This window comes from Plectrocnemia conspersa, unplaced genomic scaffold (assembly GCF_051122295.1).
Source record: "Plectrocnemia conspersa isolate PC_06_02 unplaced genomic scaffold, ASM5112229v1 ptg000011l, whole genome shotgun sequence".
NCBI classification, from domain to species: domain Eukaryota; kingdom Metazoa; phylum Arthropoda; class Insecta; order Trichoptera; family Polycentropodidae; genus Plectrocnemia; species Plectrocnemia conspersa.
Window position 1 is genome coordinate 10,152,101 of NW_028277175.1, and position 16,142 is coordinate 10,168,242.

At 32.2% G+C, this 16,142-nt stretch overlaps 2 protein-coding genes across 2 annotated transcripts; one reads left to right on the top strand and one right to left on the bottom strand.

The window, feature by feature from the left end:
* Positions 1-421: 421 nt before the first annotated feature.
* On the bottom strand, positions 422-3,321 carry Septin1 (Septin 1). The gene is made up of 9 exons (XM_088197666.1): positions 3,162-3,321; positions 2,388-2,580; positions 2,176-2,306; positions 1,971-2,098; positions 1,785-1,902; positions 1,625-1,711; positions 1,400-1,560; positions 1,233-1,334; positions 422-1,166 (listed from the first exon to the last, which is right to left on the bottom strand). The coding sequence occupies exons 1-9, from the start codon at positions 3,183-3,185 to the stop codon at positions 1,040-1,042; spliced, it is 1,071 nt and encodes a 356-aa protein (XP_088053792.1). The 5' UTR covers positions 3,186-3,321; the 3' UTR covers positions 422-1,039.
* Positions 3,322-5,228: 1,907 nt separating this feature from the next.
* On the top strand, positions 5,229-16,041 carry LOC148229423 (spliceosome associated factor 3, U4/U6 recycling protein-like). Its single transcript, XM_088197606.1, has 14 exons — positions 5,229-5,398; positions 9,866-9,996; positions 10,068-10,243; positions 11,710-11,884; positions 11,957-12,122; positions 12,189-12,280; positions 12,345-12,687; positions 12,750-12,923; positions 13,383-13,497; positions 13,573-14,242; positions 14,331-14,442; positions 14,513-14,751; positions 14,818-14,985; positions 15,052-16,041. Exons 1-14 carry the CDS (start codon positions 5,297-5,299, stop codon positions 15,209-15,211), a joined length of 2,823 nt encoding a protein of 940 aa, XP_088053732.1. The 5' UTR covers positions 5,229-5,296; the 3' UTR covers positions 15,212-16,041.
* The last annotated feature ends 101 nt before the right edge of the window (positions 16,042-16,142 follow it).

Here is a 16,142-nt window from a genome sequence, read left to right on the forward strand (position 1 = left end):
TATAAAATTCCAATTTTTATTACTTTTTGGTAGAATTCTTAATATAATATAAAATATTAAATACACATTTTTAAACTAAATTTATAATAATGGAACATGACAAAAATAAATGCGTTAATTGATTCGCTAGCGATAGGCTCGATTGATCCTTTATATTATTATACTAACACAAGTATATACGTATGATACAAAACCACTAAAGATTAAACACCGAGTAAATAATACATAGCTTGTCACATAAGTTTTTTTAGAAATGAATATTAAAACTAAATAGTCATTCTTTATGAATTGAACACAACTTATGCGACAACCTAATACATAAAACTAGAATATAAATTAAGATAATATGCACATTCAGAAAAAAAATATCAATAATTTGCAATTATTCCTTTGATATGTTAACAATAATACAATAAGGTAATTTTTGTTGAAATTTCAATGTTATCATATAAATTTAAGGAATGGAGATTTATATGTAATACTCTATTTAACAATTTGAATAATCGATAAGTCGGAAAATTAGCTCGATAGAATGTTTTAAAAAAATATAGTTTCAACAATTCAGAAAAACTGAAATAATCACAATTAATTTAGTACAGTAATCAAGCCAAAAATCCGACAGTAAATACACTAATGGAATAAAATTTTGGCATTCATTTCGCACGAATATTTAAGATTCACTATTATAATATCTAGCGTTTATTTTCGTTGACAAAAAATATCAACCCTATAATTATAAATCTATATATTTGAGTACATTTTTATACCACATCCCCATATTACAACCCTTAGTTTCGGATAATTCAATATTAAAATGAATGTTTTGGTTTTGTCAGAATAGTAACTACTTATTTTTTTCTGCGCTGATGTGGTACAAAAATGTTTTATTGTATTTTTGTAAGCGATTGCTATCATTATTTTAATTATATATTTAGTAAGAGTTTATTTGAAATTCCTAAAAATATGTCATAGTATTGAACATCATCAGTCATTGAAAAATTCAGTGACTTTTCACTGTCGGTTATGAGACGGTGATGAATCATGCTTGTCCTTGTTGTTTTTGAAGAGTGATTTGACGCTGCATCTGGTCCAGCATTTCTTGCATGCGACGGAGCTCGGCGTCCTTTTCTTGGAGCACCTTATCACTGTCGACGCTGTCCACAGATCTAAACCCAAAGAACAATAGTATTTTGAATCAATTTTAAATAACACAAAAAAGATTAGTAGCTTACGCATTTCGTTTCGGCATTGGTGTTCCTTTGGCGAGTCGCTCCGAACGATAATTCTCGTAATGCACTTCTTGCGTCACCTCTTGAAGATCTTGCATGTGGGTACTAAAATAATACAAAAAAAATAATCACAATCATATTAAATTAGCACTGCATAAAATTATTATTACATCAGCATTGTCCGTAGCTTGATGAAATCGCAATGATCAGGATTTTCGACTTCGACTACGCCCCAAGGATAAAGACGTCCTCTAACGCGACGACCTTTCACTTCGAGGAGCGCAGTAGCACCACACACAGCAAACGGAACAGCTTCTTTCAACTGTCTAACCTGAAAAACAGTAAAACATTTGTATATAATTCTTTCAAATCGCCTTATTTTCAAAAAATTATACTTGTTCTTTATATTCTTCATCTTCATCACTATCACAATCAGGAAGAGGATAGATCTTAATGCCGTTTTCTTTTATTTCGGCCATAACCTGTTGAAAGTTTTTATCATATAATAATATCGATGTACATATGCAGCAAAAGAAATGCGTAAATATAATTTACCCTATCTTTTAATCGTTGCACTTCCTTCTTCGTAAGTACGTCAGCTTTAGCGATAACAGGAACAATATTGACTTTGTTATGAAGCTGTTTCATAAATTCAATATCCAACGGCTTCAGTCTAAATATTAAATATATTTTAATATAAATATATCTTGTTTTTAGATATGTGTAAAACTAAATACACACCCATGTCCAGTTGGCGAAATGAAATAGAAACAGCAATGTATTCTATTATCGACGATATTACGACGGTTCAGTCCACTCTCGTCTCGCAAAAACCTCTCGAATTGGTCGTCTATGTATTGAATGATTGACTGAAAGTATACAAAAATTGTAATGACTACACGTTGAGAATAGTCGATTACGATGGCAAACCTCATAAAAGAATCACCTGGAAACAATCGGTGTTATCAATTGCATCACCATAACCCGGAGTATCGACTACCGTCAATCTAAGTTTCACTCCCCTCTCTTCGATTTCGACCGTAGAAGCATCTAGTTTGACTGTTTGGTTAGTCTTTTCTGTGTAAGAACATGAAAAACAATTATATATACATATATGTTTATAAATATTTTTTTGTAATGCGTTAAAAATATACAAACCGACAGCATCTGGAATCACTCTTTCGGGATAGAGATCCGTTAAAAATAGAGAGTTGACGAGAGTCGATTTGCCAAGTCCGCTTTCACCCACAACCATAAGAGTGAATTCGAATCCTTTCTTAACAGATTTTCGGTGAACTTGATTGGGCAGATTGGCAAAGCCGACATATCCTGGTGTTTCCAAGCCGGAAAACTACATAAACAAATATAATAAATTCATCGTTTATGTTTTTTTATCTTATCGCTAATTTATATATTGTGGTTTTGTGCAGAAAGGTCATGTGTTGATTGGTGACAAGATTATTGCGCAAACGAAAATTCTGAACATGATGATTATTTGATTGTAAAATATATACCTATTAATTTTAATTCCAAATAGTTTTATTTTAAAAATAGAAAATTAGTAAATTTATTTAAATGTGAATATTTATGGTATATACTCAACAATTGTGCAAATAATAATACGTAATTTTGCATGTTATAATGCAAAAACTTTATTATATATAAAAAGTCTTAAAAATAATCACAATTCGTTGTACGAGCTCAGCTCGTATATCGAGAGACGGATGTGTATCATTCGAAAGTGTGACTAATACATATAACAGTAATCAAAACGAAGTATTCTAAATATAGCCCGCACGCTAATATTTTCGGCCGCCAAGTCACGTATTGCTCCGGACATTGAGAAGTGGAATGCATTCTTTAGCGTACAAGGACCTGCGGTATTTTTTTTTCAATTTGCCGAAATTTGTGCATAAATGTCGGTGGACTTACGTTTTTCACCGAGTCGCTGGACATGATGATTAGCTGCGACAAAATGTGGAAAGAACCGAGAAATCGAAGAGTAGCGAGACGAAAGATCTGTTCACCGGGAGCGGCGTCGAACAGCCGTCACCGCCCACAGTGGTATCGCTTCGGCGAGGGTTTGCAAACGTTGGTGTGTTTGCAAACCGCCGCCGTTGTTAGCGTCGACGAACGCACATTGTTAATTAATTTATATTAAACTTATGATTTTTTTAAATATTATCAGACATATATTAACTTTATTATTAAAATAAAATACAATATTATTAATTACAGTCGCCGAGGAGAGAGGGGACACAACTATGATTGTTAAAAATCCTCTGTATATACTCAGCTGCGCGGATGTCTTACTTAAAGACGTTTGTTTACGAACTAAGTTTTTTGAAGACGATTTCTGCCTAAGTTTTACAGCCTTAAAGTATTTGTAAATGATCCGTAAATATTTTCACACGAAGTAAGTGAAACAGTCGAAATGATCCATCATTTGCTATTTATCCCTTATTTTAAAACAAACGTGCTACTTGTTTGTGTTATTATTTTATGAAGTTCATGACAAATTATCGTATCTATTTTATTTTGTTACTCAAAAAGGCACGAAAGGGTGGTATCTTTATGCACCTAACATTTTTTAAGGAAGGAAATCCAAATCATAGACCTGTCATTCTTGGCGACTTTAACGCGCAATTTTCTAGTTTTTCGAGAAATTAAATAGGTTATCTCTTAACAAACGGCACTTATCCTGTGATTATTATTTATGATCGATTTGTCGTAGCGTATACCGAAGTATGATCAATTATATTTGCGAAGACATGCGAAGTAGGTGTTTTGTTATCTTAAAATACTGTTGCGTGTAGGGATACGCGTGCTGGTTAGGTCTTAGGTCAATCCAAAAACACGTGTGCTGGTGTAACAGTTTTATTGAGCTCGGCGTGGTCCGACCGCTTTGTAACGACGATCGGAGCCGACTAACTTCAAAATTGGGTGCTTTCCCGAACGCCGTATGACGGCGTTCGCGAACGCGTACAAACGGCGAAACGGGCGTCAACAAATACATATAACATTTTAGTCTAAGAATATATTGTAAATTGAGTTATAGCATAACTGGTTTTATCCAAAGAGTGTTATATGATTTACTACAACCAGAGCATGATTTAGATAAGCAAAGGCTCTAGATTATTCTACTTGTGAGGCCCCCCCAAGCTCTTTATTTTTACAATACTACAGATATAATAAATATAGTATGTATACTAATAATAGTAGTAGTGGTTAAAATATTAATAATAGTGATAGCAAAATTATCAATAACAAAATACTAGATTATAAATATGTTATTGCTAAATACAGTATGTTGTAATTAAAAGATTGCATACATGTAATACTAAGACTTTGAATTAACACTGAGAAACTTATGCAATACGAATACCCGACATTTATATACAATATTTAGAATTAGTAAGAATTTTGGATAAAAAAATATCTCGTTCACCGTACATTCGTAAAAAAAGAATAATATGTAAACTATTGTATATGCTCTCAACAAAATACTAGTGCAGCAGCTTAATCTGTGTTTAATTGCCACCCGTCACCATTCGTTTGTTAAACAACTATCAATGATTTTAAACGCTTAAGTTTTTATATTATAGATTGTACTATCTTTCAAATAAATAATTTAAATTGCCTCAGACAGTTATAATAGCTAGAATTAAATAACATATATGTCACTTACTTACAGACTTTGATTTAAGTCTGGTGTCTCACTACTTACTTAGTAGTTGTTTATTGCAACACAAGAAAAAATATAAAATATTACAATAAAAATGATATATAGGTATATTATTTTTTGAATTGCTTTATTAAATGAAATAAAAATAAAAATATGAATGCATACAATAAAAATGGTCAAGTACGACTTAAGTATTTAGGTGTTTAATTGAGAGCGATTAATGTAATTTTGTCGTATTTTTAAGCAAAATTTCTGAAATGAAAGTTTTCGTAATGCGATTTGGAGTGATGTGGTTGATGGCCGAATATGCGATCGGTCTAAGGCGGGTGTGTCGCGGGAGCGGCCGGTGTTTGTAAATACGCGACGACTTTGTGCCAGGGCGATGGCGCGCGTCGAGAGCGACTCCACCGGAGAGAACGACGAGAGCCCCTCGGCGTCGGAATCGGCCGTCTCCGAGGCGCACTCCCAGCCCGAAGACTCTGACGTGAGCCCCACCTACACTTATCTCTGGCGACCCATTTGCGTAGCGCAATCTCCCCGTTGCGACACCTTTAACCCCATTACCGTCGATGTATCAATCTTCCGATGGCTGTCGTCCGTTCCTATCCTTCGCGACTAAATACTCTTATTACAGTATATTTATAGAAATACCCCACTTGGCTCTGTAACTTTCTTGTCCACTCGTACACTTGCTGGAGTGACATACGTGCATCACCATATTCATTTTATGAAAAACTCATCCTTGATAAACCTTGCACACATGCAGACTAACGAGTCATATCATTTTTTATTTCCAATATTACTGCCTAACAATTCCTATGTTGAAGCTTATGCATTTTTATGTCCATTTTACATCTGTCTTTGTTCTGGAACTTCTGAATGGATTCAGTGTGTACTGGACTACTTTACTATGATAAAGGATTGATTATTTTTAGATTTGCCATATCATTTGCAAATGTAGTTATTGCAGTGCTATCGTATATACATATATATCAGGTCGGTGGTCACCAACCTAGTCCCTTACAGGCTTTTATGGTGGGCGGTGAGGCTTTTCTTACAAATTATGTTTTTCCTCTGTATATCAAACATATTGCTATCAACTTTGCGAGTTTACTTTTTAATATAATTTAAAATTCTATCTCTAAAGATAATAATTCAAGCGACGAATTTGTACTCTGTTCAGAAATAATAGTGAGTAGGTAACATTTGACAAAATTATTTTATTGATTCGTTTTTGGCAAATAAGCCGGTCATACGTTTTCAACCTTTTCATTGTTTTACTGATACTTAGAGAAAATAAAAATGAGATACATATATTCATTCAATTTAAATCATCTATTTAAAGTATAAATTCAAATACATATTTTTGCAAACCATCCTCTTTCTACAAATAACTTCACACTTGCGCTAGATACTAAAGTGGGAAGTAGATATTGAAAGGTTAATGACCTCTGCTCTATCTGTATCTTTCTGGCTTACTAGAAGACTTCTTATTTTTAATTTGTTGGTCGATTGCTCTTCCCGGATACCAAACTGGTGAAAAGAAATTTACTGCTCGTCCATAAATATTGATTTTTGGCACTCGGGAAGCATTTCTTTTGTAACCAATGTTTAAAAATAACTAGAAGAAGCGATTTTGCTGTTATTTTCATGATTTTGATATCAAAATCGCTTAGGCGCATCATTCTTTGATACATTTTAATAGGTTTCACTCAGAATTGCAAAGTCGATACAAAAATTTTAACTCCACCCGTTTTTTGTGACTTTTTGTAAACCCGTCTCAGCTACATGATGACATCTAACAATTGAAAGCTATAATATAATAGGCAACAAATTAAATGGTCATAATTATACTATTCAGGCTCAGAATAAAAATAGCATACGGTCAGTACAAAAATATTGGACGATCATGTGAATTAAAAAAAAATATAACATTTATAAATATAAATGGTAAATAAATTATTTATTTTAGAAATATATTATAAACTATCGCGTTCGCACCTAAACTGTTGGACAGGTTAGGTGCGAGCGGGCGTTGGTCAGAAAGTGAACACCCCATGAATAACTCAACGAATCTATTTAACTGTATGTAGGTCACGCAGAGAGCGGCGGTAGAGAGCATGCTTGGATGACAAAATTGCGAGCCCAACCAAACAAATTGGCCCTAACACCTTGATAGTGATAATGATAATGAACCGCCGACATGTGAATGATAGATCGACCAGTTGTATCAATCTTAACACTGTGCAACACTATTGCCAATTAAAAAAAATGATTCTGACCAGCTGTCAAAATAATTTTCACCATTTAATCCAAATAAACCTAACAATCCAAATTAAATTCTAACCAGTCCAATTTATATTCTAACTATCTAATATAAATTCTGAACCGAAAAATACGAGTCAATATAATACGTTAGTTTGCAATTAATAAAATTGATTTTTACAATATATACCTACTCGTTGGTGTTACCCCGTTGTAATGCATAAGGTTAGCGCTTGTCATATTAATAAATAAATAAAATATTTGTTCTACACGAGCACCACATACTGAAAAATTTATCATGGGTTTCACAAGGGCAGGCTTATTTCAATCAAATCAAATTTTGTAAGCGATTATTTCGACATACTATTTTTTAAATATCTATTGTCATACATAAGCTAAAGGTTTTCTTAAAATCCAGAAAGATGTATCACTCATAATCGTTCAACATGTGCAGGTATAAACATGACGCTAAAAAATATTTTATTATACAATCTCGATTTTGTCGGTAGATTTACTTCAAAATAATTCAGGCCTTTTGATATAAATATTTAATTATATATATTAAAATTATTTTTAAAATTTAATTACGGAAGAAAACTTATTCAAATAAAACACATAATTGTATATAATTTATATTAACACAATAATAAGTGACCTAATGGCTAACTATGGTCTTTCTAAGGTGTTTTTTCCCCATCGGATTGTAGACAGACAATGATACCAACCAAAGAGTTGATCTTAACTTATTAAATATATTTCAACCAACTGCATAAATTGTACTAATTGACCCGTTTAATATAAATACTGGTGTTAATTATAATTAAACATTTGTACATATGCCCTATTCTCTTTTTGCACTGCGAATAAGTTCCAGAGGCTAACGTGCAAAAAAAACATATTGAAATAGATTATGTGCACATGAAAATAAAAAACAGGTTACTTAAAATCTACTCAAAAATAAATCGAATTATTTTTTTATTTACATATATATAAAAAGAGTTTCATAAGTTACATAAATGATTAGTAAAAAATTGACATGGTTTTTGATTTAAATTTAATTTAATACAATAAAATATATTCATTCACATCTATTTCGCTGGCAAAAAATCTCTCATCGCTGGAAATATTTAGTGGAGAGACATTTTCGAGAGTATTAACCCTTTAAGTGGATATGTCGTATATATCCGTCATGACAAAAGTACTTGCAAAGTGGGTATGACGGATATATCCGCATTTTGAAAATTTTTGCAAAACTCAATGGAAACGACGGATATGTCCGCTTGCGGCGTTGTTTACGTTAGATGTATGAATGATTCGTCTCGGGAACCGACTTGATCGAACTTGATGATGTCAGTGTGTGTCAAACGATCGTAGAGGTTTCACAGATTTGGTTTGTTCAGTTCATATTGTTCGTTTTATTTTCTACATATTTTTACTTGTAAGTTGGTTGCAATAATTAATAATATTATTCATAATAATAATATTATTAATAAAAATATTTTTGATAGAAAAAAGGGAAGAGAAGTTAAGAAGATCTAAAACCGCAAAACCTTCACATTTAGTAGAAGCACATTTTCCGTCATTTATTCCGCCGACGATATAACAAAAGCCTACAAAACGATGTGTACTGTGTTATAAAAAAGGTATTCGAAAGGAATCTAAATATTGGTGTGAAGACTGCAGCAGATAACCACTTTGCGCAGCTCCATGTCTTAAAATATATCACACCAAAAAATATTTTTTTGGTGTGTATATATCCACTAACGGCAAAAAGTTTGTGTCACTGCAGATCACACTTTCAACAGTAAAGCATAACGTTGAAGGGGTTAACAACTTGTGTTTGTTTTTCACTGGTTTTGAATATAAATTAGGTTATCATTCACTGTGATTTTGCTTTTGTTACATCGTTGTATGTTTCCTGATAATGTGGCATAATCACTTTTAAAACACTGCACAGTTTGTTAGGCATTATTATCATATGTTAAAAAATAATTGCCAAGTTTATTGGCTTGCTGGAAGTCTTTTAGAATTAAATTTGCAGTTAATGGAACCACTCATTCTTTCATCATCGCTACTATTCTCTGAAACAATCTCTAGAATTTGATCTTCATTAGTACTTCGTCAGCTGTCAATTCTGTATTATCTTCAATTGTTAATTCTTTAAAGCCTTCTCTGCCAATTGTATTTGTCAAAGTGGTCTTAAGCATGCATTTAAGGTGGATGACTTAATTCGGATTAAGCTACGACAGCATATTTAATACAGTTTATTATGGTATTTTTTTCCATGCGTTAATAATTGTAATTTTTTGTAACCATGTTAATGGAAAAAATAATTGGTCCAGTTTTTTAGACCGTGCATATAGAAAATAAAGTGTACTGACAATTTAATATAAATATTCACCATTTAATATAAATACTATTTATTTAATTTTAATAAATAACCGGTCGTTTGTGGAGGGAGGAGGTTTTTCGGAATCATTTAAAAATGTTGAGTCAACCATATCTATCTAATCTTTAAAGTGCTTCCGAGAAACATTGTTATCACCTTTTTGTGGCAAATGGTCGCCGCATTGTTTTATCTATAATATTTTATTCTCACTAATATAGCTTAAAATGCCTGCCAATACCACATAGTCGTCTCCTAGTCTAGTCGAGTAGTTATGTACTAAAAATTCTACATTTGCAGGATGATTCTTCCACTTCTTCAGAAGAGGAAGACGAAGCGGCGTTGGAAGACAAAGTGATGTTGGCCGAAGGCAAGATTTTGAAGAATCAATACATCTACAATGAGCATGTTGAGCTCATATCCATACTCCAGTGAGTTTTTTTATCTTTTATTCTTCAATTTTAATAACTCTTATTAATTTGTTTTAATTGCTAAAATACAGTCAATTGGGAAATATATCTCGTCTACGCAGCGCGTATGAGAGATTGAGTGGCATATGTCCGATGTCTCCGTCGCAATGGTTGCACTGGCTGCAAATCGAAGTAAAAAACGCGACCAATCCCGAAGACAGGAAGGGGCTGCACCAGTTGTTCCGCAGATCGTTCGTCGATTGCTATTGTAAGGATTTGCATTCATATTTTATTGTCGAAAAGTTATGCTCATAGAGATACCAAAAATTTTGTAATGATTTCTGTAAGCAAATTAAATCATAAAAGCAAATATGCTTATTCGTTCATACCAAAAATAAAATCATTTAAAAATGTTGATAAGCAGTGAACTTTGAAATATGTAAATTGTCTGCTTTGTTCTAACTACACACGTCTCATTTTCTAATTGATATTCTTTCGTTTGGATTATGTGTATTTATAACGATATATTTAAAAGAGTTAGTAGAACCTAAATTATTTTATTTAAATTTTTTGTATGACGCTGATTTAAATTACTGTACATTGAATTTTTTAACCATGCTTAGGAAATTATATACTTCTATAACCAAAGAACGTTTACTTTGGAAATTATTTTTTTATTTTGTATAAGAGCAAAATGACTTGTCACATGAAAGATAATTATGTATACTATGCGATGTTTATACATCTACTTTCCTTTTTATTGAAACGAGAACTAACATGCTCGCTACTTTGTTTACGTCTTCTCATAATAACTTTCCAATCGAGTCTTTCGTTCTCGCTATTAATTTACGTGTCATACTTACCTTTGACTTTTAAAATTGACATTTTAAAACTGCAAAACAGTTTTCAACAACAAAAATTATACACCTACGTTACATAGACTATAAATTTGCTTACGATATTTTTGTAAAGGGCATGCATGACATAACCTCCAATTTTTTGTAAAATAATATTTACCGTAGATATCACCTAATTATGAAAAAATAACATTTGCAATTTTTTGTTTCTGCTAAATGTCAAAACACTCATGCCTAAAACATGTTAACTATATTTATGATTTAACACATTTTTGCTGTAATTTTCTTCACATGCTGATTCTATATCTATTAACCGTTTCAAGAAATGCGTGTGTTCATTTGAGATCAAGAGCACAGTAAACTTAGTTCAATGAATATTTTGACTTAATTTTGCAAACATGATTTTGCCTTAGAATTTTCATATATTTTAAATTTTTTTCCTGTGGTGAAAATTTTTTATTGACATTAGAATTTGTGTACTCAATTTCTAATATAATTGCCTTTAATTTGATCACGTTAATACTTAATCGAGCAAGTTGCGTGCGAGCGTCAAGTTTTTGGCACATATTTAATTTTTAATAGTGTTTTGCTAAAATATTTCTAACACCTTCAATTTTCATCAGATTTAAATTAATTATTATTTTTTATTATTACTCACCATTAGCCGTAGAATCTGTAGAAGTATACTTTTATAAAACCAAACTTATATTTTTATTATAATTTTCTACACACTTCGTCACGACAAAAATAGCGTTACGAAGATATGAATATGGTGTTTAATAGTTCATCAATAAATGGTACTTCTCAAAACAGGTACCTCTGTGGAGTGAAACAGCACAGGATGCACAGATAGCTAAATACAAATTTATTTTTCCAGCTATCCATATTTACACTGAATGGTCAGCGATGAGTTTGAGTAACGGCGAAGGCGAAACTGATGCTAGAACTGTTTTAAACCAAGCGTTGGAGCTAGCAGGATCGGATCCGATCGACGGAGCAATGCTTTGGGATACTGTTCGTGAATTTGAACTAGCTCTTCTTTATGTTATGGAGTAAGCTTATTAATTAACCGATTAACAAAAATTATTTTCTCTATATATTATTAACTAATATTTTTTCTTTAGTACAACATCCGAAGATTACTCTGCGCAAGTTATGAGAATCTTTGAAATCTTCAACAAACAGCTATCGAGACCGTTGCTTCAGACTGAAAAAACTATTGAAGAGTTTCGTACTTTTGCCGAGATAATGGATGCTTACATACCAAACTCGGAAGTGCTCGTTAAAAATGTACGTAGATCATTTCTTAATAAATTTGTTTCCACGTAATAATATATAATGTTTAATCACTCATAGGTTGAAGAATCTCACGATTTATCCGAAATCGTATTAAAGCAACTCTTGGAGTATGAGAACGAGCTTGAATCTACCAAAGATAATGAACCTAAGTAAGTCTCGATTTAATGATAAAATGTTGTTATCTTTGATTCTAATTTTACTTTTTTGTTTTAGAACAATATTAGAGAAATGCGAAACGTATGTCGCGTACATTATACATGTGAAAACACTCCTAGATAATAACAAGTTCAAAGGCTGTGATATTGTAAATCTTCTCAGTGTATTGTACGATAGAGTTACTTCGGAATGTCTGGCTCCCAGTTGCCGCGGTGAGTCTGAGCTTCCGAAATCCGCCGAAAAGATCTCCATCGAATACATCGAGCATGTTAGGGAGTACAGCAGTGATGAGTATTGCTTCAACGTAATCGAAAAAGTTGTGAGGAGATGTCACAGGAAGAGTTCGCTGTGGGTATTGAAGCTTCGGCAGATGGAGAGGATGAGAAAAGACTTTAAAAATGTAATTAAAATTTATATTGAATTGTCGATTAGTTGATATTGATACTAATTATATATTTTTAGATCAAAGATGAATTTGAAAAAGCTCTTTTCAACGGTTTCGACACTCCGGAACAGTATGTGGATTTGTGGCTTTGTTACTTAGAGATTTTGAAAAGAAAAACTGATTTTAGTTCCTCTAATGATATTGAAATTTTAAGAAAAACGTTTCGACTCTCTTGGGATAGTTTGAGTCAGGTGTGTATTATATATTTTTATCATGTTAAATATATTTTATTAGTCAATGAGATTGTAGTAATAAACACATTCTCGCCTTTAAATATGCCCGTTGCTTCAATCGTGTGATATGCGTTCAATGCCTTCATAATCAACCACGTTCCATTGCATATTTTTGATGAATCAATATTCTTCAGCAGCATAATAGATCTACCAACCTTTGTGCTGTTGTAATCCAATTGAATTCGGAAAGTTTTAGAAATCAATTGAATTATTAAAAGCTGTTTTTTCTACTTTGAGTAAAATAAACATGTTGCAACTGGCATCAACTCTTAAAGTAGAAATTGATTTTATCGACCGTTTCATTTATTAGCAATGTAAACTATTCACTACTATGTAACATGTCGACATATTCTGGTTAATAGGACGAATTTTGATAGATTTTATTTATATGTAATAAAGAAAAAATAAATTTTGTAGATGTGGGGCGATGAAGCTGATAAAGAATTTATTATAATGCAGTACTGGCTTAGGTTAGAATATCATCATACAAGAGATTTTGTATATGCTGAACAGTTGTTCAAAGAAATATTAGGTATGTATCTCTATTTCTTTAAAATTTTGTATATGCAATTTAATTGTAATTTTTTTATATTGTGATTAATTTCAGAATATGGTGACAATAAATCACACGGAGGCTTGTGGATGGAGTGTATCTGGCTGGAGCGGATGAGAGGCGGAGTCGAAAAAGGTAGAGCAATGTTCAGAAAAGCTGTACGTAGCAGTTCAGATCCGAGATTGCAGAGAGCTTGGCTCGCACTCGAAAGAGACTACGGATCATTGGACACGTTGACTGAATGTATACGGACTTGCGCCGAAAAAGCGGCTGAATGGGAAGAGAATAAAGCTAAAATCGCAAACAACGTCAACAATAAGAGTAAATTCTTCAATAACAAAACTTCGAACCGCAGCGACAAAAATAAAAATGAAAACTTCAATAAAAACAAGAAGCAGAAGCCAACGAAGAGACCGCATGATAAGAGTGCGAACGATAATCAAGGATCTCCGCCTAAAAAGACCTTAACTAAAGAAGTTAAGAATAGCAACGATGAGAGTGCTAATAAATCAAATCCTAAAAAAGATAACGCTAAGAGGAAAATTGATGAAACGTCCAATTCTTGCCATTCTCCATCCAAAAAAGTTAAAGCAGATGATGCTAAAGAAACAAAGCTCACTAATAATCCACCACCGGGCTACCAAAAAAATATTAACGATAACGGCTTTGAAGAAGATCCTGAGAAAAACAGCAGAACTGTCTTCATCAGCAACCTTAATCTCAAGTAATTGAATAAATATATGCAACGATATCTATCTTGGATACTTGCCAGTCTAAAAAAGTAATATTTAATATATTATTTTATTCTTTAGAGTCGAGGAAGACAATATCCGAGAAAAACTATCTCAATTTGGCACAATTGAAGAAATTCGTTTCGGAACTAAAACATTCGGAAGCATATGTTATTGCGTATATGAAAACATTGTAAGTACCATCTCTTTTTTATATATATAATATTAATGTAGAAGTTAATTTATTTTATCATTATTTTAAGGGTTCCGTGGAGAAAGCTTTATTGAATGACCGCACTCTCCTCGACGATCGACCAATGTTCATATCTCGCTACTGCTCTACTAAAGATACCAGAAAGAAGCACTTTTTATATTCGACTGGCATCGAACGCAACAAACTCTTTGTTAAAAACATTGCATTTGACCACTGCACGGCTGATAAGCTGAGAAAGGTGTTTGAGAAATTTGGAGAGCTGAAAGACATAAGAATCGTTACACACAAGTAATTATTTTTATCTATTGATGTATTGTGTTATGGTTTTTATGTATTAATGTATTTATTTTATAGGACCGGTAAACCTAAGGGCTTGGCTTATGTTGAATATGTCAATGAAGGAAGTGCTACAGCTGCTATTACGGGCGTTGATGGTAAAGAAGTTGGTGGTAGAGCTTTGAACGTAGCTCTCAGCGCTCCTCCACCGAAAAAAATAATAGACGAACCCATACCTAGTACTTCGTAAGTTATTCATTGGATTCAATGTCTTGAATGTGTTTATTAAATTAATATAATTTTATATTATAGAAGGGGACATGCCAGAACTCAATTGTTTATTCCGAGGGTTTTACAGAATAAATCCGATAATGGAGCTGCAAATCCAACTGTTGAGGCAACCAAGGATGAACAGTCAACATCTAAATTATCTAATTCTGACTTTAGAAGTATGTTACTAGGAAACAAATAAATCATCAGTATTTCATATCTCTGTAGTCCATATTATATAACTGTTACTTTTCGATACATATAATGAAAAACCATATAATGTCTATTATTTTTTAATATGTATGTTATTTAGTGTTATGTTTTAATTGTATTGAAAAAAATGTGACATTAATAAATTGCCTTAAAATTGGTACAGATGATACTTATATGTCAAAGTGTAGATTAAAGACTAATATTGTTATGATAAACGAAAAGACAAACGTATTGATTTTGGTTCTAGATGAAGTTAATAACAGCTCAATTTTTAACATTTAATATGTTTTATAATTTTAATGATTCCTATATTACATAAATATTCGATGATTGGATTTTAGTCATTTTATACGGTTCCTTTCTTGAATTGCCGCTTAATAATTTATTTTGTTATTAATAATCATGAAAACTTGTGAATACTTCATATCTTTGTCAATGACGCGCCTCAATTGGCCGTGTTAGATTGTGAATCCTATTTTGTTTGATATTATCGTAACGCTCATTGAGGTTTTTAATATGTATGTACTTTTTTTTATGTTGAATTATATAGATATAATTTAACTATGTTTTGTTGATTTTTGCGTTAATATATTGTATAATTTTTCTCTACTTACGTTAGTATATAAGTAATAGTATCAAAACGATTCTCATACGTGTAGGATTAATTTGTAAGACCCTCTAGAATTCTTTCGGCAGCATAATATCATATATACTCATGTGTGCTCACGCAAAAAAAACTATTTAGTTAATCAAGTAGTGTCTTATGTCAGTTTCTCCTTCACATGTAATATGTTATTAAATAAACAACAGTATGCATAATTGGTTTTTTATTTAACTCTAATCGCTAACAAATTAAAATGTTATTCATTATACACTCGCACAAGTCACAAGCTGACGCACAATTCATTTTTCAAACTACA